Source organism: Coloeus monedula (assembly GCF_965178545.1).
Source record: "Coloeus monedula genome assembly, chromosome: 1".
NCBI classification, from domain to species: Eukaryota; Metazoa; Chordata; class Aves; order Passeriformes; family Corvidae; genus Coloeus; species Coloeus monedula.
This window is the reverse complement of record NC_138781.1, coordinates 20,455,455-20,478,736: the sequence shown is the minus strand read 5'-3', so window position 1 is coordinate 20,478,736 and position 23,282 is coordinate 20,455,455. Positions and strand designations below refer to the sequence as shown.

Below are 23,282 nucleotides of genomic sequence, written 5' to 3'. Positions count from 1 at the left end.
TATCCAGAGCTTGTTACAGGTATTCAGTCTTTTTTATTTGTAATATTTGTTTGTCTTGCAGAGATAAACAGAAGAGGCAGCTGTTGAAGGTATCTCTGGCAAAACATGGAATATAGTAGTCAATATTTTTGGGTAATGTTCTACTCTGTAATAGCAATGACAAGCAAGAGACCATCATGAAATGCTTTTAATTCTTATTCTTAGTGCTTTACTGCCAAATATGGCTTCATTTTGATTGAGCATGACAAGTGGGGCAGGGTCTCAAGGAATTGAAAAAGGTGGAGAGATTGAAAGAAAAAAAAGTGATAACTTGAGGTGAATAATGCAATTCGGAGAGTCAAAGATGACTTCATGCAAATAAATGATTCTTTAATAATAAAGCTTTGTTTCTAGGAGGACACATGCTTTGTATAGAGAGGATTCATCCATAGAAACCCTCAATTTCTGTAAATCAAGAAGTATTGTAAGTCTGTGTCAAAAGTAACTACTTTATGTTATAAAACATGGAAAGTAAACCAGGGGTCTGAGTGAAATTACATGTTCTGTAATTTCAAGGGATTTACAGAAGTTTTCTGCTTTTGGTGCAATAGTTAAATACCTCACCCAGGAGAATTATTAAAACAACCAAAATTTAAGGATGTATAAGGCAAGCCTCTTTGGACCATGTTCTGACTCCCGTGGCACGCGTTACCTTGAGCACTTAATGTTCACCTTCAGTTGCTTACATTTGCACTGATTGGTTTGTAGGGAGAATCAAGTTTTAAGATTTATGAAGCTCTTCAGCTTTCTTTCCCCCCCATACCCCTGTTTGCTGTTTGCCGCTTGGGTCTCAGCCTTAAAAGTGTAAAGGAAGCACGGGATGTGTATGTGGAGCATGTTTTACTATATCCTGCTTCACTTCCTGTGTGACATTTGCTGATTTGGTTTCCTGTGAAAACTGATGGATCAGCTCACTTCTGGCCATAGATAACAGGCAGGAAGAGCTGCCAGGACTCCTAAGAAGAATAGTCCATTAAAATCCTGCATGCAGAACAGAGCTGAAGTGAGTATTTTTATTTTAGGAAGAAAAAGCAAATGGCATGTTTTGATACTGCAGAAGGAAGCTGTTCTCAGAAATGCAGATATTTTGAGTTGTTCAGGATTTCAAACCCATTACTCTACAGAAAGCTTAGATAAGGTGACAATGTCAGAATGAAACACAGAGAGGATGAAGCTGTTGTCTCACTGCTGTCTGGGTTGCTTGGCAGGCTGCCACAGTGGGGCTGCCTGAGCAGCTATGCACTGTACTGGGGGAAATACCAAATAGCACAATTGCTGCTGTACCTTCAGAAACAGACTCTAAGATTCTCTTGTACTGAACTGAATGCTGCAGATATCTAATTTCTGGGATTGCTGGTGGAGGTAACCTAACATGGGTTTAAATGTGAATAGCATAGCTAGCTACTAGTCAGTGAAAAATCAGTTTGTTTTATCTAAGGACTCTCACAGTGCTTGAAATAACAGAAGTGATTTGAAGTATTTAAAAGCTTCTTATATGAAATAGTGGAGATGGAAAATTGTAGAAAAGATAGTGACAAAACAAGTCTCAAAAAAGGCACATACCTACCCTGTCACTAAACTGTTCTTAACCTATCAGAGAAATTATTTCCATTTGTGTTTTTTTTTCTTGTTTAACTGCCATTTAATCAGTCTTGCAACTTCGCATTCAGGATTAACCTAACATCTATGATTGATATTTTTAAAGTTATTATTATGCCTAACTCCCACTGAAAAGAGGCATCAAAATAAATCAGCCACAACTGTGGCTGATCTCTTGCTGCTAGCCAAGGCTCTCCCAAACTCTCTCTGGTTTGGGATTATTATGCCTTTCCTCTAGGTACCTTTTACAGGACACTCTTTCCCTGTTATGTTTTGAGGTTTTAATTTGTTCAGGGTTTGGTTTGGTTTTACTTTTTACTTTTTTTTTAACTTACATAAGAAATGTTCATCTATGGAAATACCAACAAAAGTTGGAGTCCAGGTCACCCATAGACAACTTGTATCTGTATGAATACAGGAGATGAAGCGCTCCTGGTAACAGGACTGCTGCTATCTGGTCAGGGCGGAGGTACAGGACTATTTTGTAGGGGAGATGGGGAGAGAGTATGAGGCTCCTCAGCCCTGTAGTGCTGTCAATATCCATATGCCTGAGGGCTGACCCACACTGCTGGTGCAAAAAAGGGGTATAATAATCACAGAAAATACTGTGAAAGTACTGTACCCTGAATAGTTTTCTTGGACAGGACATTTTTCTGCTAGGACCCAGGTGCTGCTGCCTTCTGTTTTGGTCTTTGATGTGGTTTTCAGGCCCACCTGGCTCCCTGCTCTTCTGAGGAAAGCTTTCATGATTGTACTTAGTCACTCCATCTGCAAACAAGTTTTATCGTGATGTAACTATCTCACCTAGGAGTCGTCATTGTCTTGCAAGGATTAAAAGACCTACTCAGGACACTACATCAGCATGTCTTAAACCAGAGAAATGGGGCACAGGTGACTGTGCCATGTACCATGCACATGCAGAGGAATGGAGTCTGAGTCCCTTACTTAGCTGCTTCTGGCCTGAGTCATTTCAGTACTGGTTCACCCAGCACTTTTCAGGTGGCAGGTTCTTTGGGGTGGTATAGTGCTGTTCATGTATTTAACATGTTGCTACGTATTTTATTAACTTTGGAGCTCTTGTCAAACTTCTTAAAATTCAAGGCAAGACTGTTGAATTTCACAGAAATTATTATCTACAGACTTTGACTCACCCCTTTTATGTTATCAAAACTTCAAAAGGGGAAGAGAGCAATTTAAACTTCTGTTTTCTCTTTATGGTTGTTCCACTAAGGCCTTGTGCAGGAGACACTGCATCAAGAAGAGGTGGTGAACTCTTCATCTCTTGGAGCCAAGCTGCCCTGAAGTTCAGTTACAGATGAGCAGATGGAGGAAAAAGTGAAAAGGTTCATTATTGCCACTCCAGCAGGCTCCTGAGATCCAGAGAAGGATTAAGGATAAGTAAATATGCTTTACACCAGTCCTGTCTTTGTGTTTCAGCATGTGCGAAGGCAACACGCCTGCACTCAGCACTCAGCAACACCCCAGCTCCGCCTCCCCCCCAGCAGGTCTGCTCCCTCTATCAGAGCTGCTCCCACACACCGGGTAGTACCAGCCTCCCTCCCTCTACCCCTGTCTCACAGGTCACCCTCCTTCACACATACCCCTTTAGGTTACAATCTATAAATTTGTTACATGGCCTTTATTTCACTGGAAGTAGGCTGGGGGGTAGAACAGTTTTGAGATTATCTCAGCTACTTTTTGTCTCATAAATTTCATTATATTGAGTACTCAATATACATTTCACCCTATATGCTTCTCTAGCAAGTGGAGGGAGGTAGTAACTACATCCTTGTAAGGGTGAGTGAAACATGGGATCACGAGGCTGGGTACCTGGAACTGGCTTTATGCCCAGCTGTGGGTGTTCATGGGTGACACTGCAGTGACAGGACTCGTGCTGCAGGTCTGAAATGCGCTGTGGGAGGCATCCCTGGCTCTGCAGGGGCCCGGGCCAGTGCAGCCTGCTGTGGTCTGGGGAGTCACCGCTGCTTGTGAAGCCAGAACGACAATCACTCTTCAAACAAACCTGATGAGCTGCATCTGAAGGCATAAACAAATTTGGACTAAAGGAAACGACATTATTTAGTGACTAAACAATAGCAAATTAAAAAAATCATTGTCAGTCTTGGTCGTAGGAGCGACAAAGCCAGCACGTTTACAAGCAAAACAGAAGGCGAGCTGTAGTGGGACAGGGGCCATCTCATGGTGCTGGAGCTGGCCTAAAGGGCAGTCACTCAGTGGGATGCTCAGTCTGTTCTGACACAGACAGCATTGAGGCATGGAAACTCTATCCTGTTCTGCAGGAAATATTGTCAAAATAAAAATCCTGTTGTTGAAATTAGAATAAAATAGAAACATGATCTTTGAAATAAAATTTAATTTGCCCCCCTACTATATTGAAGATTCGATATTGTTTACTCAATAACTGTTTAGTTTACATAATGCTTCATAATATTTCAGTCTTTGCTGAATTAATTTTCTGAAAAAAAATTTTAATTCTGCAAAAAATGGTTAAAAAATGTTTTAACAGTGTAAGCTTAAAGAATTTTTGAATCAGACAGAAGGTTTGAACATTAAATCAGATAGGAAACTGCAGTTCTCAGTGCCTTTACTGAAATTAGGTATATTTCCATTTAAAAATGTAATATTCTACCCATGGGTAAACCCTATACCATGGGTGACATTTCATAAATTTGGGGCTAGCAGTAATTTTTAAAAATTATCTGACTGACATTAGGGATACTATAATCTGTTTTAAAAATATATGCTGTTTAAAATTAATATTATTGCTCAATTTCATATTTCTTTGGGAAATTGCACTGAAACCTCTTTCCTTTCTTACGTCCTGTGTGGTATTTTGCTACTGCAACCATCATGAATGAGTATTCAGGAAGGCATAGATTTACTGGCATGCTCATCATTGTAGACTTTTATTTACAGTACAGGGTATTAAAACATTGCTCAACAACATCTCAACATAAGATTTGCCAAAAGAATGATTTAAAGATTTCTCAGTATCCTCTTAATACTTACAGGGATGCCATAGTTTCCTATTCCAGAGACACAGGATCGAATCTGTGGTTAAGGAGTGTGGCCTATGATTGCATCCAAAATTTGATTATTTGAAGTAAAGTTAAGAAAAGTCCAGCCAAAAAACCCGTAAGTAATCCTCTTCTCTGCTAACAAAGCCAACCCAGACTCTCTACCTGGCATTTACCCATTGATCCCTTAACTGCCTTCTTGGAAGTTTCTTCTTAAATGCTTTCTCCTACTGATTTATTTCTGTCCTAAAGGAGGATAGTTCTTGAAGGAACCCTGTGCTCCTGCCATGGCTATATTTTGAGTTGATAATGACAATGGATATGAAGACTGTTGTTTCTGAATTAACCTGGATTTTCTTTGGCACATGTATTTTGATATGGCAAGTAGAAAGTACAAATCAGCTCTGTATCTTTTCCTGTCATCTGATACTTTTTCCTGTTATGTATCATCTTTTGCCACACATTTCTTAAAATAACTATTTCTCTTCATCCTTTATTAAACACTATTTCATATATTTACTGCCGTACTTCTTCTACATCTCCTGTTAACCATGATAAATAACTGGAAATGAACATACAGCTCAAAGGTGGTAACTGTTATAAGTAGGCTATGGGTTTATATTAAAGTGTGTTCTGCTCTACTCCCACTGAGTTCCAAATTTTAGATACTACAAATTTTTATTTCACTGGAAGAGTGGTTAGGCATGGGTATAAATTGGCCAAGGAGGTGATGGAATCACTGCCTCTGGAAGAGTTCAAGAGATGTCTGGATGTTGGGGATTTGGTTTAGGGGAGATTATAGCGGTGTTACTTTGATTGTTGGACTTGATGATCTTGAAGGTCTCTTCCAAACTTGATGATTCTCTGTGATTATTAAGCTTGGAGAAATCTTACAGACCACAGGTGTACTCATAAAGTTATGACCAGGATTAAAGATGTGTATTCATTTTGTTAAGAGAAGTAGTCTTATCAAAGGGATTATTGTACCTAGATAAATAAGAAATGGCAATCCAGTAATTGTCTGTTGTGTAGATAACAGAGCCATGGGTCCCACTGCTCTGGGTGTGTACAGCTCTTTGCCATGTAGAACACTGTAATTAAAGCAAAATTCCCACAGTGTTAGTTAGGAGTGATTTATTACTACAGAATGAGAAAGAAAGTGGAATAGACCACAAAGATCAACAAATGCATCCACAGTAGAACTCCCTTTCTGCCTTCTGGCTGCAGGGGATTTGTAGCATGGATTTAATGTAATTTAAAAAAGGTATTTTTAAAAAAAGAAATACACGTAGGGTGTCACAATAAAGGCTTGAGGTGTTATCTTGAGGAAAAAAAAGTCATTCTGATTTAATATTTATTCTATTGTACTGCTTAGCACAATGATGTTCAGGAATTCAGGCCCAGGCTCAACTTAAGTAAGACCAAGCATAAGAGTATGACACTTAAATTGGTCCTCTATTTCTTGCTCCTCCTTTGCTCTGTCCACTGACAGCAAAGGGAGGTTAGGATGACTGTACTGCTGTTTTAGGATGTGTAGGGGCTGAATACATTTGTGTATTTAGAGGAGCTTTTCTTCTGGTGGGATTTCAAGTAATTACAGAGCAATGAATTTAATTTCTTGGCAGTGTATTACTGCATTATTTTTCCTTTCGTTTTCTCACCAGTGGGCACAATTTGTTGTTGAGATAATGGTACTGTCAAACCAGTGCTGGACTGTGTCCTACTTACATGTTGTTTTGTTCGCTGTTCCTATTAGCTGTGTTGTGTGCTTGCAGAAATCAACAAGATGAGCTTAAGCCTTGCAAAGCAAGAGATGAGATGAAAAAATGCTGAAAGTGTTCATAACCCTTCTTTCTACTAGCTCCTGTATGGAAGAAATGTGTCTGCTTCAGCTTTTGCTACACTTGAAATAAACTGTGGTGGCTGTTGATCCACACCCAGCATTCACAGGTTTGTGTCCTTGCTCTTTTAGTTCATACACAACAGTGCTGTAATTTTTCCTCAACTTGATAGATACATTTAGTCTGACAGTCATTGAAAATTCTTTGAGAAAATTCAAGATTTCTGTCCGTTTTCTGTGATTTTCCTCTTAGCTTTTAACTCCTTTTGACTCTAAAAAAGATTCTGGTTTAAACGAACAAAAATTCTCTCACTCCTAAATACTAATTAGAATGTACAGAACGGTAAAGTTCTTGAAATTATCTTAATAAATAATGTTTTAGTCTGTGTCTGTTGTAGTTTGACCCCAGCTGGCAGCTCAACCCCACACAGCTGCTCGCTCACTCTCCTGCAGCAGGATGGGGGAGAGAACAGCAGGGTGAAAGTGAGAAAACTTGAGGGTGAAATAAAGATGTTTTAATAACAAAAGCAAAAAGCTGCATGTACCAAACGAAAAAAGGAATTATTTCACTACATTCCGGTGGCAGACAGGTGTTCAGCTAATTCCCAAGGAAATCAGAGCCTTGGGAAGACAGACACCATTACTCTGAATGTCTGCCCTCCCTTCTCATTCCCCCAGCTTTTATGGCTGAGCAGGACATCATAGAGTGTGGAATACCTCTTTGGTCCATTGGGATCAACTGTCCTGGCTGTGTGCCCTCCCAGCTTCTTGCCCACCCTAGCCTGCTCACTGATGGGGTAGCATGAGAAGCAGAAAAGGCTTTGAGGCTGTGCAAAACTGTTCACTAATAACTAAAACATCCCTGTGTTATCAACACTGTTTTGGTCATAAACCCAAGACATATCACCATCTCAGCTGCTACAAAGAAAATTAACTCCATCCCAGTCAAAACCAGTACAATGTCTAACTTTAATTATCTCTTTGCAACAGTACAATCTTCTAGAAAGCTCTCTTTCCAAAATCATTCAATAGTGTGAGAATGTTTAAATACTTTATTTAAATACTCCAGGATGACTAATGAAATACAGAAAGGGTTTTAGGCTTCCATTGCAGGTAACCCACTGCAGCACCCGTGCAAATATTAGTAATGTGTAGATAACTATGGAACACCATCTGAGAGATACAGGCTCCCACATGAAGCATCACAAAACATCTTGAATGCAAATGTAAAAGCATGGATAGTAATCAATTTGTTTTTCTTCCACACATGCAATACAGGCATATTATGTTTCAGGTCTGGATATGATTTCATTTAGGACTGAACTTCCCATTTTCCAGTTAGCTGTAAAAGTCAAGGGCCACTGTGGCCTCAGGATTTCAGAGTATTTTGCCAGGAAGAATGACCAGTTGCAAGAACTGGATGTGCCAGAAGAAGAGAGGGTGTAACCTGTCTCAGAGAATTCAAGCCCTTCTGTTCTGTGTAAATGTCAGCTGGCTTTCTACCCACGGGAGAGATGAAAACATATGTCTATCTAGGACATGTACCCTGTCATTAGTTATTCAGCAGATTGAGCTTTTGCTAACTTTTTGCCTACAAATCACTACAGCCTGAGACTTTGCTGTCCCCTTTTGTCTCAAAAGAGAGAAAATCTTTCCCTTTGACTGTATCAGATCAGAATATACGAGTCATGTATTTGCATGATGAAAGAGGAAGACAGATCCAGATATAATTAGTGATGAGTGTGCTGCAGATGAGACACAGAGCATACGTGAATAACCTCATCAAAACCTGTGCTGCTCTAGACAGGGGCTTTGTGTAGGCATAAGTATACACACATAGACATATATATGTATGGATCACACGTCTGTGTCAAAATGGCTTTGGACGGGTACTATCTCCAGTATCTCCAGTGAGTGTTAAGGGACAATGAGAAAAAGGCAGCTTTCAGATCAGGAAGGGAGGCTGGAATACTTCTCTTGGAAGTAGCTCTTCTGAAGTCTCATTTTGGTTGGAAGAGACCTTGGGAAGTCATCTAGCATGACCTCCTCTCTAAAGAAGGGCTGAGTTGGATCAAGTTGCTCAGCAGCTTGGCCAGTTCAGTTTTGAGAAACTCCAGGAATAGCCTAATACAGTTTCTTCTGTCACTTCAGAGTATAGCTCATTCCTGGTACAGACACTGACAGCCAAAGAGTTATCACTACTCTTCTCCTTAATTCCCTTTTTCTGCCTATTTGTGCAACACATATATTCAAGTTACATGCAGCCTTTGCTGCACATAACCATCACATAAGCAGTCTCTACAAAACCATGTTAAGACTCTGGTGGCAGTTTTATCTGCTTACATTGAGACTGAACACTGAGACTGAAGTGTCTCCCTTCTCTGTTTATCTTGAGCCAAAAGAATACCACAAATGCCCAAAATTTCAGTGCTGGTCTTAGAAATAGCAGTGTTCTGTTAGGGCAGCAGCATTGTTGAGTCTTCTGACTTGTTCCTTTTAGCACTGGATGTTTTCCTGGGCTTTTAGGTTTTGCACATAATTAGGGAAAAATAAATATCTGCCATACACTACAGCAAGAGATTAAGTTTCCCACATGACAATTCATCAACACAACAATACAGAACATTGCTGATTATGGCTGAAATACTTCCCACCTCCTGTCCCTGGGCCAGGCTGTTCCTGACCTTTATGTGGTTATACAGATGTTGAGAGAAATTATGAACCACTTCTTCTTTACTCCCCTTATGTAGCCCCCAAGAGGACCCAACACAGCTGAAGTGCCTGTCTGGAATCCTTTCCAGTATTTGAAGGAATTTCATTGACTTCAAATGAGCTTGGTTTTCATCTCCATTGTTTCTTCTCCTCTTACAATAGTGTCAAAGTACCTTCTTACTCTGCTCCGCCTCTTTCCATACTAATCTCATATTGGTGTTTCCCTGCATGTGCTGTACTTTTCCACCCAGAACTTCCATCAAGGAGGCTTTTGAAGATTTTTTAATACTTATCAGAGATTTCCAAGTGCATGACAGCACAGGGACAGCTGCTGCATGACAGTTCTTCATACGCATGGTAGGTTTGTTGCTTTGCAGATTCATAGAATTATAGAATCTTAAAGTTGGAAAAGACCTCTTAGATCATTGAGTCCAACCATTAATCCAGCACTTCCAAGCCTACCAATAAATCATGCCTCTAAGCACCACATCTCCACATCTTTAAACACTTCCAGGGATGGTTATTCAACCATTTCCATGGGCAGCCTGTTGCAGTGCTTGACTACTCTTTCAGCAAAGAAATTTTTCCTAATATCCAGTCTAAACCTTCCCTGGTGCAACTTCAGACCACTTCCTCTTGTCCTGTCACTTGTTACCTGGGAGAAGAGATTGACCCCCACCTCACTACGACCTCCTTTCAGGGTGTTGTAGAGAGCAATAAGGTGCCCCCTGATCCTCATGTATGCCCCATCAAAATACCCAGTAAGTCCTAGATGTTATAAAAGCCTCTCTATGTAAAACAACAGTAAGACTGATGTTTTCAATCCATTTGGGACTCTTCAGACTGTATATTGATAGTGATCTCGAAGAAATAATACACTGCTCTCCACAAAAATCACATGGGGAAGGTCTTGTATCCAGCATAGCAAGAAGCCATAATAACCTGAAGGCAGACTGTGCTCTAAAAACACCTTTTCAGAAAGACCATTTAATTCCAGGCAGGTGCTTCAGCTTGTGAAACCCAGCTAGCAGGCAAGGTTCTATCTTACACTGATTCACGAGCAAGATTTCAGTCCTGTTAACAGCAAATAGAGCTATCACTGTCAGTAGAATAAACAAACAAACAAATCGGCTGAAGTTCATTTATTGGAGCTCAGCAATGCCTCTTAGGGTTCTTAAGCTCCCTCGTCCTCTCGGGCTCCTCCTTGGCAGCCCCGAGCGCCGGCCGCGCCCCGCTCCCGGCGGAGCGACCTGCTAGCGCCTGGGGGAGGAGTGATGGGGACGGGGGCGCAACCCAGATCCCGGGTTCCCAAAACTAGGTCGCTGCTCCTTCTGCAGTCCTTGCTCTGGGGAGCAACCTGGTCGTTCGAGCAGGGGTTTTCTCTGAGACTTGGGTTTCTTACCCCTCATCCTTCGCCTTTCCTTATCCTAGAAGGAAAGGAGAGGGATGTCCTCCTCCCTCGCAGCGGGTTTGGTTAATTTTCTTGGAAGACAAACCACTGACCCAGATGCAACGCTGACAGAGTCGCTTGGGGGATAAAAGAAAAAAACAAACACCACGCACAACGGCAACAACAAAAAAAGCAGCGCTCCTCTCAGCTATCACCGCTTTATCACCTGCACATGCCTGAAGGAGGCTCTTTCCTTCGCTACGGGAAAAAAAATCAGCTTAGGAAAGCAAAGTTTGAACAGCGAATTCCTGTTATTTCAAAACGCCCCATGTGACAGGATATTTCCTTATCATTTGGAGCGCAGAGTTTTCCCCTGATCCACCAGCCCTTCACAAGTGCGGAGGACCTGCCCGGCGGGACGCCCTCTCCTCTGAGCCGCGGGGCGCCACGGGCGGAGCCGCGGCCATGGCTCCGTCCCTGCTCCTGCTTCTCCTCGGGCTTCTCCCCCGGGTTTTTCCGCTGCTGGGTAAGTGCCCGCAGGGGCTGTGCGGGGTGAGGCGAGCCGAAAAATGAGGGGTCACGGCAGGCACAGAGCCGAGCCTGACCTGGGGCTTGCGGGGGGCGTGGGGAAAGAGCGCAGGTGAAGCCCAGGACCATTTTAACCCTCACTGCGGCGGGCGCGCTGATGGAGGCGGCTTCCCGCATCCAGAGGTGCCCGGTCGGCAAAGCTGCCCGGCAGGGCGGACTTTTGGGTACCCGTGGCGCTGAGGGTGCCGAACAGGGCTGTCACTGGCGCTGCCTCAGTTTCCCCCACTGCTCTGCTAGGTCCCCGATTGATTTAATACCATCGCCCAGCTTTCTCTCAGAGACCTGCTCACGCAGAGGTTTGCGGACGTGCCTGGTACTGGGGCTCTGCCTGCCCTCCTCTTTGCTGGGCCCTGCTTTTGGCAGATGGCTTTCATGGGGGGATTTCAAGGTAGCTGAGGTGCTGGTATGGATAGAGGTGTGGAAACGGGGAAGTTGTGCTGCTCGGTGATACCTGGAGTTTGTACCCACTTGCTCTGAGACTTACCATGATTTCCAGCTCACAACTGTTTTTCAGTGAAAGTTTTTCACCTGACCTTCCTGAAAACCTCTCAGCATCCTCTGCTCTCTAGATTAAGATCTACTGATGCAAAACTTCACAACACGGCCTTGTAATCTTTCTTCATTTATGTAATTAGCAACAATCAGTTTAGGCTGACTGGTAAGCTAGAGTCTGTGTAGAGAAGATAGTTATCCTACCTGCTTGCTGCCTCCTTGCTCCCTCCTCTTTTGCTCCTGGCTTTTGGGGTGCTCTTCTGGTGCTCTCCGTTAGTGTTTAACACTGGCAGCACTTCACTGGCTTCATGGGTTACTTCTTTATTTACACTCACATAATCTGTAATGGTTTGCAAGTGCTGCAGAGTGTGGAGCCACTTTGGCACACTGGAAATCTCTACTGTGGAAATGACACTGGTGAGATTCTGAAGTGCTTGGCACAATTCTTAAGATACAACTTGGGGCCAGAGATGGATAAGCAAATAGTCACAGAGTGGTGGGTAAAGAAAAATGAAAACCTGTGAGAAAAATTCTACTGGGACCTACTTGGGACGTTTGAGGGAAAAGATGCTAGATGTCCCTGAATGGCTGGTTGTGGTAATGGTGAAGTTGTTTCCCAAGCCTGGCATGTTCTTATGCATTTTAAAGAACTTCCTTCCAGCTGTAACTTTCAAAATATGAATTACTGTTAGAAATAGGCTTAATTCAAAGTACTAACACTGTGGTACTCATGAGCACACTGTGGTGGACCTTAAAGTGTTCCACCCACGGTTCATCTGTAGTGAAGAGCAGCACCTGTTACAGAGCTCTGTAGCAAGTGTTGCTACAGAACAGTGAAACACAGCTAATGGTGATATGTGTATTTCTCAGCCCATTTTACAGATATGGCTCATCATGTTGGCAAGAGTGTTATCAAGTGTTTACAGAGAGGAGTTGGCAGGGCAGAGGAAGTGCTGCACAAATACCTGGCTTGTTTCTCCTAGACTATCTAAATACTCACATGGATACTGTTTTATGGGAATCCCCTTTCGGTGACCAAGAAAGCAGAACAAACAGAAATAAAGCTGTAAACTGGAGCAATACGGGACTAAGTTACAAGTCTGCTTGATGGCCATGGACTAGAGAGGAATAATACTGAGGGAAATGAAATCCTGCAATCACAGCCTCAGCCACACTTGCTCCAGCATCCTGCTACCTCCTGTTCTCCTGTTTTGGTGTCAACTTCTTTTCTTTGCCTGCTTGGCTGTGTTGACCTTTAGCTGCTTACATACGTACTACACCCTGCACTGGGAATGTGCAATGGGGCCCTTGTATAAGCAGGTGTGTTGGGTGTACACCCTTCTAAAGCTTTGTAAAAGGCACTGTCAGAATAGTAGAGAGCCTAAGTTTTGTCCCCCTCTCCATCCCCACCGGCCAGACCTCTTTGTTCAGATTTTTAATTTTGTTTCTGAAGTCAGAACTCTGCACCCCTTCATTGCTGGATGCAGCAATCCAGTATCTTAGGGATACCTTTTTCATGTGCATAGCATCTTCTCTTTAACACCACAAGAACCAGAAAATAAGCAATGTTATTTTAGGCCACAAATACAATTTTAGCAGTTTGAAAAATCTGGTAGTGTTTTCTACACATGTGAAATTGTCTGACATCTCTTTTATCCAGAAGCTTTAAACACTATTTCAGGAAAAGAGGAGTTGCAAGCACTGCATATATCAGTTTACAGTAACATTGTGCTAAATGCTAGTAGAAAAGCAGAATAAAAAGAAGTTGTCACCAGCAGTGATAATTATACATTTCCTTGTATTGTCTGTGAGTAAAACAGATTGGCAAAAGACAACAATTTCTGCCTCCAGTGCTCATCAGTTTTACATTACTTCCCAGTGAGTTGGAAGCCAAAGGACAAGAGAAGGAAGCTGAACTATAGATGAGATAAGTCTAGGTCAGCTCTTTTTCTGAGAGAGAGGTTATTTGTTCCCAGGTTGTTCTTCTGCAGAAAAGTATGATAATTTCCACATTAGAGACTCAGCAGAGAAGGGAAATTTTTCTGTGGTTAACCTGTTTTCCCCTTAAATATTTCTCCTTTATAGAATTTGTTTAGTTTGGTAGTAATACACTAAAATAAATAGTGTTTTAATTAGCTTCAATCCCCAGAGTCAAATAAATTAATGTTTCTCCTTCCTAGCTCATAGCCCGGTTAAAATATAGTTTTAAAATGTTGTGCATCCTGTTACCTTATACGAAAGAACATGATTAAGTTACTGTGCTAAAATGCATCTCAGGTGGATCAGAGAGGAGAATTTTAAGTCTTTCAGCAAGATCAGCTCAGAAATATTACACTTCATAGCACATCCAAGTGTAAAAACACTAAAAACTTTTCAAGTGGCTACAATTTTGAAATCAACCTTGAATACGTAAAAATGCATGCTGAGAATCACTGTTTACTAAGAGGGAAAAATAACTTGGGAAGCTATGAAGAGCTTTGTATATTTTCATAAGTCATGAAGAGGCATACCTTGTGATGGCAAATCCCACTGCTGTTAGTATTTCATTCATAAGGAAGAGATGTAAGAAAAAGTCACCGATGACTGAAGTGAAAAATAAATATGCTCTACAAGTAGCTTGTGTATAAAGCTTAAAAACATATCCTCCCACTCAGTTAATACTTTAAAGATTTTAACAGGGCTTTTGAGAGCAGAGCTCCCCACTGCAAGGAAATGGAGCCTGAAGCCCTTAGTGACTATTGTCATCTCCCCATGCCTGGGAGCCAGTGCTGCTGAACAGTTCAGTGTCAGGATCTGCTCTCTACGGTGTCCGTTCTCCCTCTTTTCAGTAACTCCCATGGGTGCAGCTTGGATTAATACCATGAGTGTGTTTTCTCTCTTCAGTTTAACCCGTGCTTTAAACCTAAAGGAGACACTAATCTACACCTCTGCTGCCTTGGGCTTTTGTGTGTAGATGCTTTCACTGACACAAAATAGTTGAAATGTCCTCACATCTGAACTAGTTGCATTGTAGAGCCACTTTAACAGGTGTACTCCACATCTTCTTTTGCTGAACAGATGATGAGATTTTAAGGGGAGGGTCCAGATTCATATTTCATTTAGATAGTAGGTAAGATTACTTCAACCCAAATGATTCCAGTGTTATTTTTCTTACAGATACTAGCATCTTCTTAATATATAATGAAGATCACAAACGCTGTGTACTGGCTCAAAGTTCTAATTCAGTGACTGTTGCTCCTTGCGTTCAAGAAAATGAGTCACAAAAATTCAGGTGGGTCTCAGATCACCAGCTTATGAGCATAGCGTTCAAATTGTGCTTGGGAGTGCCTTCGAAGAAAGACTGGGTTCCGATCACTCTGTATCCTTGTGACAAGGCTAGTGAACTTCAGCGATGGGAATGCAGAAATGAGACTCTCTTTGCAATCCAAGGGGAAGATTTGTTTTTCAACTATGGAAACAAACAGGAAAGGAATATTATGCTGTACAAGGGATCTGGTTTATGGAGTAGGTGGAAAGTCTACGGAACCACAGACGATCTGTGTTCTCGAGGCTATGAAGGTAAAGTTCTGTAAATTCACTTCTGTATTTAAAACTCATTTTTATGTGTAGTTAATTAAAATATTTTTATGTGTAGGAGAATTTGCTTAATCTTATTAATGATCAATGGATGTGAATTCAGATGCAATCAACAATACACGATTGAGTGTGTGCTTTTTGTTTTTTGAGGGGTTAATTTAGTTTTTTGTCAAATTTGTCAGAGTGCTGATAGATGATTAACCATGCATGGTAGTGATTCATTTGGAGAGAATAGAAAATTCTATGGTTATTCAAAACATGTGTATAACTATTACACAACAGTTGATGATAGCTTTTACTATTTACTATGTGTGTACAGAAAGATGTAGTGTAAATGTATAGTCTGTTGGTTATATTTTTTTTCCTTTGGGTGCAAATATTAACTATCTGTAAGATATTAGTTAGCTCTTGATATATTCACTTCCAATATATGTCTTCCTAGGTGTTTGAAGGGAGTCTCAGAGTTGGTGCTAAAATGTTAGACAAAGAAATAAGATATTTTAAACAGTTAAATTTGAAAAAGTTGTGTATAATACATCTCTATATATATTCATGATGGGTATCTGGGAATACATTTGACTTCCCATTTAGTATTCTTTGATAAACAGAAATGGTCACAGAGGGAGGTATGGGTGCAGTTTCTGTGGTTTACAGCTTGGCTGATTACAGTACTAGTCCTTGGCCAAAAGCCAGAATAGAAGAACCCTAGCAAAGCAAATTATGTGAAAGAAGGCAGGAGGGAGATGTAATAATGTCCTGCTATTTCCTCCTCCTCTGTTTTCTAGCAGCTCTGAGACAGTGACCATAGCATGTCACCTCTCCAAAAGTCCTTGTCAAGTACAGTTCCCCCGTATGTCCTTCCGTCAATGCATGTACATTACATGTGCACACACAGAAAGCTGCTTTAGCTGATGCCATGATGATTTTTTGCCTTTTCTGTATTCTTTGTGCTTTCTGCCTACATTCTTGGACTTGTTTGTTCAGCTAAGAGAGTAAACATTCTAGAAGCTTCGTAGGTAGGGGTTAGTGTGCCCCAGACCCCAAGGTCCTCCCCAGAACACATTCTGTAAACTAAGATAGAGCCATCCAGGGGAAGGTTCCTTGGGGAGGGGGGCTCACTCGAGCCTTTCACCAGGGAATCTTTGATAGATATGCTAATTAATAAAACCTATAATGTTATACCAGATCTTTTGGGGGGTGTGCATTGCGGTGGGCATTGGGGTGCATTCCACCTGGACGTAGTGCACCTAAGGATCCTTAAAATAAATACCAAGGTAAAATCCCTTTTTCCCTTCTAACCGTGTTTGAGTCTTGATTTTATGACCAAGAAAAGGCATCATAGCCACTTTGTTAAGTTTCATTGAGTCGGGTTTCTGATAAAACAAGAATTATCTTTAGATACAAATATAAAATTTATTTGGGCATAATATATTGGAGTCACTCAGTGGTATATATCTTTCAAGTTTACGTGTACATGTTCTTCCATGTCTAAAATGATCAGCAGTTGACTGAGTTATTGACGGAACACTCAACATTTTTTTGCGCTTTAAAAAATTGCTTAATTGTGTGGATTTTGTACTTTTGGTTGTTATGCATGGGAAATTTAGCACAGGAATGTACTTATTTTGGCTCAGTCAGTTGTGGTCACTTGTCTCCCTTAGCAACAACAATTTGTCTCATTGTGAACAGGAATATTAGCTTAGACCTAGAGTAAGATGATCAATGTCCCATTTCTAGTACAGTTGCTACAGTTGCTTTTGTAATAGGATCATAAAGATGAACACTTATATATCCCATGCTTATTAATGTTCGTACATTTTTGAATTGTTGTGTCTCCTTAGATACCTACACAGTGAAAGGAAATGACAACGGAGCCCCTTGTGTATTTCCTTTTAAGTTTGGTGGTAAATGGTATGCTGACTGCACAGATGCTGGCAGGTCAGATGGATGGTTCTGGTGTGGAACCACTTCCGACTATGATGTCGACAAGAAGTATGGATTTTGCCCAACAAAATGTAAGCTTTTTCCGTTCATGATTCTGCTGTGCTGTTACACAGCTGCCTGGAAATATGTCCATAACGTGCTTTACAGTTTGAAATGGTTCAGTTTCTGTCTCTGTTTAGCTGGCTTTCCACTTAAGAGCTACCTAAATATCCAAATACAGCACCCAGCATAAAAAACATTGCCCAGTTATTTCTGGGTGAAAGTACGTTAATCATGTGCCGGAATCTCTACCTACACCATTTACTTAAAGAGAAAGTAAATTCAATGTAAAGATATTACATTAGCATAAATAGTACATGCAGGAGGCCAATAAATAGAAACCTGGAAGCTAGAATACAGTTTAATTGAAAATTAAAGTTACTTTGGAGAATGAGTTGCCTTCTAGACACAAAAGAGCTTTCATAAACTCTTTACTACATCCCAGTGTTTCCCAAATCTGTGTACTGTATTTTAGTTCTGTCTTTTAACTCAGTTAGAAGCATTTGTGTTCTAAATTTCCTGGTTTGAGTATACTTGGAGTTTAAAATGCAGTATTATGAATATGCAGAGCTTTATTTAGAAATGTTGATCTTATGTTAAGTAAATGGGAGTCATTTATGCCTGCATGTATTTGAATTCTTCTAAATTTGAATGAATTTACTCTGGGCCTCTGTAAAATACGTACTTAACATTTTGTCTGCAAGCTGCTTCTTCTGTCATGCTGAGAAGGGTAGCACTTCTTCCTCCCTTCTTCTTTATTATTGTGTTTTTGTGTAAAGCTCCAGCTGGTTGCAATCAGAGCTAAGGAGAAAAATACGCCTTTCCTTTGATGTTAAGAAAAGTGTTTGGGTTGATCTTAACTGGTTTGATGACAAAATACTGATGTCCTTGCCTGGTTTTCATGAATGTTGCATTCAGTATTTCAGATGAATAAAAACAGCACTTTTTTTTTTCTCCTATGCCAGTATCATTTTCAAGACAATAAAAACATGTTGGGAATGTCAATCCCATTAATAAAGCACAAGCAAAGTTGACTTAAGAATGCTCCCTGCCTAGTATTATTTGAGTACAAAAAGTAGGAGGCATCATTAAAATTTTGTTTAATTCTTCGGCATAATTCAAGGAAATCCATTCAGATGGCAGTGATTGTGTTTGGAAAAAGCTGCTTTATGCTGATTGCCTGCATGTTTCCTTCCTGATTCTTCAGTACTGGCTATAAAATATTCAAGTGTGGGTCATATATTTTCCATGGTGGAAGAACTTTTAGTCATCCCTATGAAAAAAAAAGAGTGAGATATGAGAGAGTGGTAAGTTAATAAACTTCAGCAACACCTTTAAAAATAGAATGTTTAAGTCTGTATGTGTAAAAGTTTACTTACTACGAATAAAGTGTTTGCTGTTTCTTAAACTGTCCGGGGGACCAAGAATGCCAGCATGAAAATATGTGATGCAAACTATTAAAGCTGCTCATATGGGGGCCAGGACCTTCAGTGAAATGGCTGTGGCTGACCCAGTCCCTTTTCATTGTGACCAAATCCACCTCAAATGTTCTCCGAAATGAAGAGGGCATGAAGCTATACTTGGAACAGTTATTACAATCAACAGAGGTAGAGAAATTTTATCAGTGGTGGCGCCATAATTGTGATTATGACCCTTTATTTGGTGATTTAGAAAGAGATGCTCACACAGTAACAGCAGAAGCTTAAATCTGAGGTTAAATCTTAAGCTTAAATCTCCTTTAGGAAAGGAGCTAAGAAGTGCTGCTGCTACAACAAACAATTTTTAGTAGCCTAGAAAATTCTGCTTCTTTATAGGTTACACCATGACTTTTTGAATTGTGTGCTGCACTGCAGAGAAGGTGTTGGGGAAGCAAACAGGTTGCACTGTGTACGACCATTAGGAGAGTGACTCAGTGTGTACCTATAGCTCTATTCCAGTGGGAAGAAGTCCATGGAGGCCTCTTTCTTGACAGATGAAAGAGCCATAGTTTTAACGAAGGATTCAGAAAGCCTTCTAAGCCATGCATAAAAATGCAGGTGACTAGAACAGAAACAAAAACTGCAGAGAATAAATGCATGGTGAATTCGTCTGTGTAGGGATAGAGTTCAGATTTTTATTAATTTTCTACTTCTGTACTAAGGACAGTTGTGATTGAACATTAATTTAGCTTAGATACTAAAATATAGTATTCCAGAAAAGTGATTCATCTTTTTCTTTCCCTGGGGAACTAAGCTTTAAACAACAGCATATAGATTTTCCAAGATTCTGCACTGAAAAGACATGTGATATCTTAAAACTCAAGTGTTGTAAAAGCAGATTTTCTGAGATTTAGAAATGAGTTTTATTTTTATGAAAGGCCAAAATTCCACCGGCGAGCACCATATGGAATTCAGCTATAAATTATGAGACTGGGGAACTGAGGTGGAAGGTTGGATGAATGCCCAAGACTTGTTTACCTCTTCTTTGTAATAACTGCATGAGATTTATAAACCACTTACTATCAAGTCAGAGCCAATTTTCTTTATTGAATTATAGATTTTGCTACTTTTGCAATATTCATTTTATCCCAACCTTGTGCACAGGGATTTATGGTCTTTTAGAACATAGTATAGCAAAGAAGTTTTGATTCTGATAGTTACAAAATATTTTTGACAGAAGCTGATTTGTGGATAAAGATAATCAGATGAAAGTCCCCATTTTTATTGAAGTGTCATTATTTTACAGTAGGTTATGTTTGATTTCTTTTAAAAAATAAAGATAATTTGAAAAGAAACGCTTCCTATTACCTACAGATAATCAGATTTAATACAGAAAAAGTGGAACTGTTAAGTGACCTCCTGATATTTTACAGGTACCATGCTTTGTCTTGAGTTTTGCTTATTGTACTGTTTCCCTCTGTTTGCACACTGAGGTTTTCTGAGTGCTCTGAATTCAAAAGAAACCTCTTTCTCTCAATTTTTTCTGAGATGACAACTTGACAAGCTGATAAAGGCTTCAGGAATTTCAGTTGTTTTCTCATTGCTGGCAGACATGCAGCGATTTCTGCTGTGTTCTGCTTTTGTCACGCAACTTTATTCCCTTTATGTGATATTTAGCTCAGTGTTGGGACCTCATGTAGGTTCCATTTTTGGCAGATCAAGATCACACTGTTTTCTGTTGCTTGTTGGTGGAGATACAATTGAGATGAGACAGAAGTGACTGCAGCAGTGTAAAGAGTGTGGTACCTTCTGGGGTAACTTCTAGTGTTGGGTCCTTTTGGATGATGCTTTCACCAACATTGCCTAAAAGTGCCAAGTTCAGGTATTTAGGGAGTTCAGTCAGGCTGTGTGGTGGAGGAGAAAGTCATGCTATGTCAGACACATGCTTAAGAAATCAGGAATTGCAGGGAAGTGTGAGCTGGATGGTGATGATGTCAGCTTTTCATTCAGCACTTGGGTCTGATTACCACTACCACAGTAAGATAATACATAGCCACTTTACATAGTAACCCAAATTAGTAAGAAAATTTCGGGTTTATCTCAGAAAAAAGGTCAACTTGATATACACCTTAGCTAGCATCACCCTGAAAGTTTTTAGTCTTTTTCTCCACATTCACAAGTCAACTATTTTGGCATGGTTTTATCCACTCATTGTTTACCTTAAACAGAAGATTTGTTGTACCAGAGAAAATGGTGACCTTGTTTCATTCCCTGTCTGCTGCCCTGGATCTACTATTACATTAGAGAACTTCAGGATTCCTTTCAAGCCATTTGTCTATAGCAGTGTTCAGGCATTTTGTGGCTTTTGCCATGCAATTTTTTTTTCTATATTTTATCTGGTTTCATGATGAGTTACAGCATTTTCTTTTCTTTCTACAGTTACTACTAATGATTTCTGGAACACAGATCCTTTAACAAATGTCCAGTACCAGATAAACTCTGAGACAGCTTTGAAATGGCATCAGGCAAGAAAAAGCTGTCAACAGCAGAGGGCAGAGTTATTAAGCATCACAGAATTACATGAACAAACATACCTGACAGGTAGGTTAATATCATCCATCATGTTTTTTACAAAGCATATTATTGCAACAGTGACACTAATATGGCATGTTCCATCTTAAAAATTTATATTTGTTCAATTCTGGTAGTTAGTAAATTGAAATAGTTATATTGAATGATTCAGCTGCAAATATAGGACAGATAATATTTATTTTATCATGATTAAATATTGCCATAAGTTAAGAGTAACATAAAATATACAATTAAGTAATGCAGGCAACAAAGAATGAATGTTGGAATGCAGAAAAATGCAACGTAGTTTGTAAACTGAAGATGTAGATACCAAGATTGCATCCTTTTTGCACTCTTTTTGCAGTGTGTATTAGTCAGCAGTTTTACCTATTTCACTAAAGCCATTGAATCTTCAGTATATCCTACAATATGAGAAGAAAAAGAACTAATAAACAAAATGACTCACAAATGGTCTCAGTTTCAATCTCCTTCAATGTTTTTGGAAGGAGTTTCCAAACTTCTATGAGAAAATTCTTAAATTTGTACTTGAATATATTTACATTCTGCATTGAGAAAGTCCTCTTTATTACCTTCTCAGCCTGTGTACACACATGAAATAGTCCACTAATTCATCTATTAAGTAGATGAGAAAATATTTTGAATATGTTACATCAGCTGAATGATAAAATATTCTATACTATAAGCTATGAGTTGTACTCTCTAAATTCATAGAATCAAAGAATTAGAGAATAGTTTGGGTTGGAAGGAGCATTTAAAACATCATCTAGTCCAACCTCTCTGCCATGGTATAGGTTATCATGGATTAGACTAGGTTGCTCAAAGTCCCATCTAACCTTACCTTGAACACTTCAATGACAAGGATCAACAATTTCTCGGGACAACCTGTTCCAGGGCCTCACCATCAACATTGTAAGAAATGTCTTCATTGTATCCAATGTAAATCTCCCCTCTTTCATTTTTAAACTGTTGTCCCTTGTCCTGTCACTACAAGCCCTGGTAAAAAGGCTTCCTCCAAATTTCTTAGAAGTCCTTTTTATTTACTGAAAAGCCATGACAAGGTCTCCCCAGAGCCTTCTCCTCTCCAGGCTGAGCAACCCCAGCTCTCTGAGCCATTCTTCACAAGAGGGATGTTCCAGCCCTCTGATGATTTTTCTTTCCTCCTCTGGACTTGATCCATGGCTTTCTTGTACTGGGGACCCCAGAGCTGAATGCAGAGCTCCAAGTAGGTCTCACTAGAGCAGGGTTTTGAGGGTCAGAATCCCCTCCCTTGCCCTACTGGCCACACTGCTTTGAATGCAGCCCAGGACATATCTGGCTTTCTGGGCTGCAAGTGCACGTGACTGGGTCATGTCCAGCTTTTCATTCATGAGCACCCCAAACTCCTTCTCTGCAGGGCTGCTGTCAATCCATTCATCCCCTAGTCCATATTGATATGGTGAATTTCCATGATCCAGGGGCAGGACCTGGTGCTTGGCCTTGTTGGACTTCATGTGGCTGATATGGGCTTACTCCTCAAGCCTGTCAGAAGCCATCTGGTTGCCATTGTTTCCCTCAAGTGAGTCAAACGCACCATTCAGCTGGGTGTCATCTGCAGACTTGCTGAGGGTGCACGCAATCCCACTGTCTATGTGACTGACATAGATGTTAAGAATACTGGTCTCAATATAGACCCTAGAGAAACACCACTTGTTACTGGTTTCCATTTGGATTCTAAGCCACTGACTGTAACTCTTTGGATGCAGACACCCAGCCAATTCCTTATCCATCTGGTAGTCTATCAATCAAATCCACATTTCTCCACTTAAGAGAAATGAGAAATGTATTTTTAATGCTATGAACAATTTGTTCTGTCTAGATTTCTGTTTTCAATTTTAAGATGTGGCCAAAACATAGGTTGTTTTTTTAATGACTGTGACAAAATTATTGTTGAAATTAACGCTCAAGGGAGCAAACTGTCACTGACACAGAAGTTAGTTATTACTTGATGTGTTTTAATTGCAAACTAATAGATATGG

The 23,282-nt window shown here is 40.3% G+C and overlaps 1 protein-coding gene across 2 annotated transcripts in view; it reads left to right on the top strand.

Annotated features, from left to right (window-relative positions):
* Positions 1-11,083: 11,083 nt before the first annotated feature.
* The window catches only part of LOC309572703 (macrophage mannose receptor 1-like), a gene marked incomplete at both ends in the record, with an annotated part of 55,121 nt that continues 42,922 nt past the window's right edge, over positions 11,084-23,282 (top strand). Inside the window, 4 exons of one of the 2 annotated variants that reach the window (XM_082281139.1) lie at positions 11,084-11,144; positions 14,855-15,256; positions 17,116-17,289; positions 21,115-21,276. In XM_082281139.1, coding sequence (XP_082137265.1) covers positions 11,084-11,144; positions 14,855-15,256; positions 17,116-17,289; positions 21,115-21,276 — 799 coding nt within the window. Of the gene's footprint in view, positions 11,145-14,854; positions 15,257-17,115; positions 17,290-21,114; positions 21,277-23,282 lie in introns of those variants that run through there. The other variant, XM_082281140.1, reaches the window with a different exon arrangement.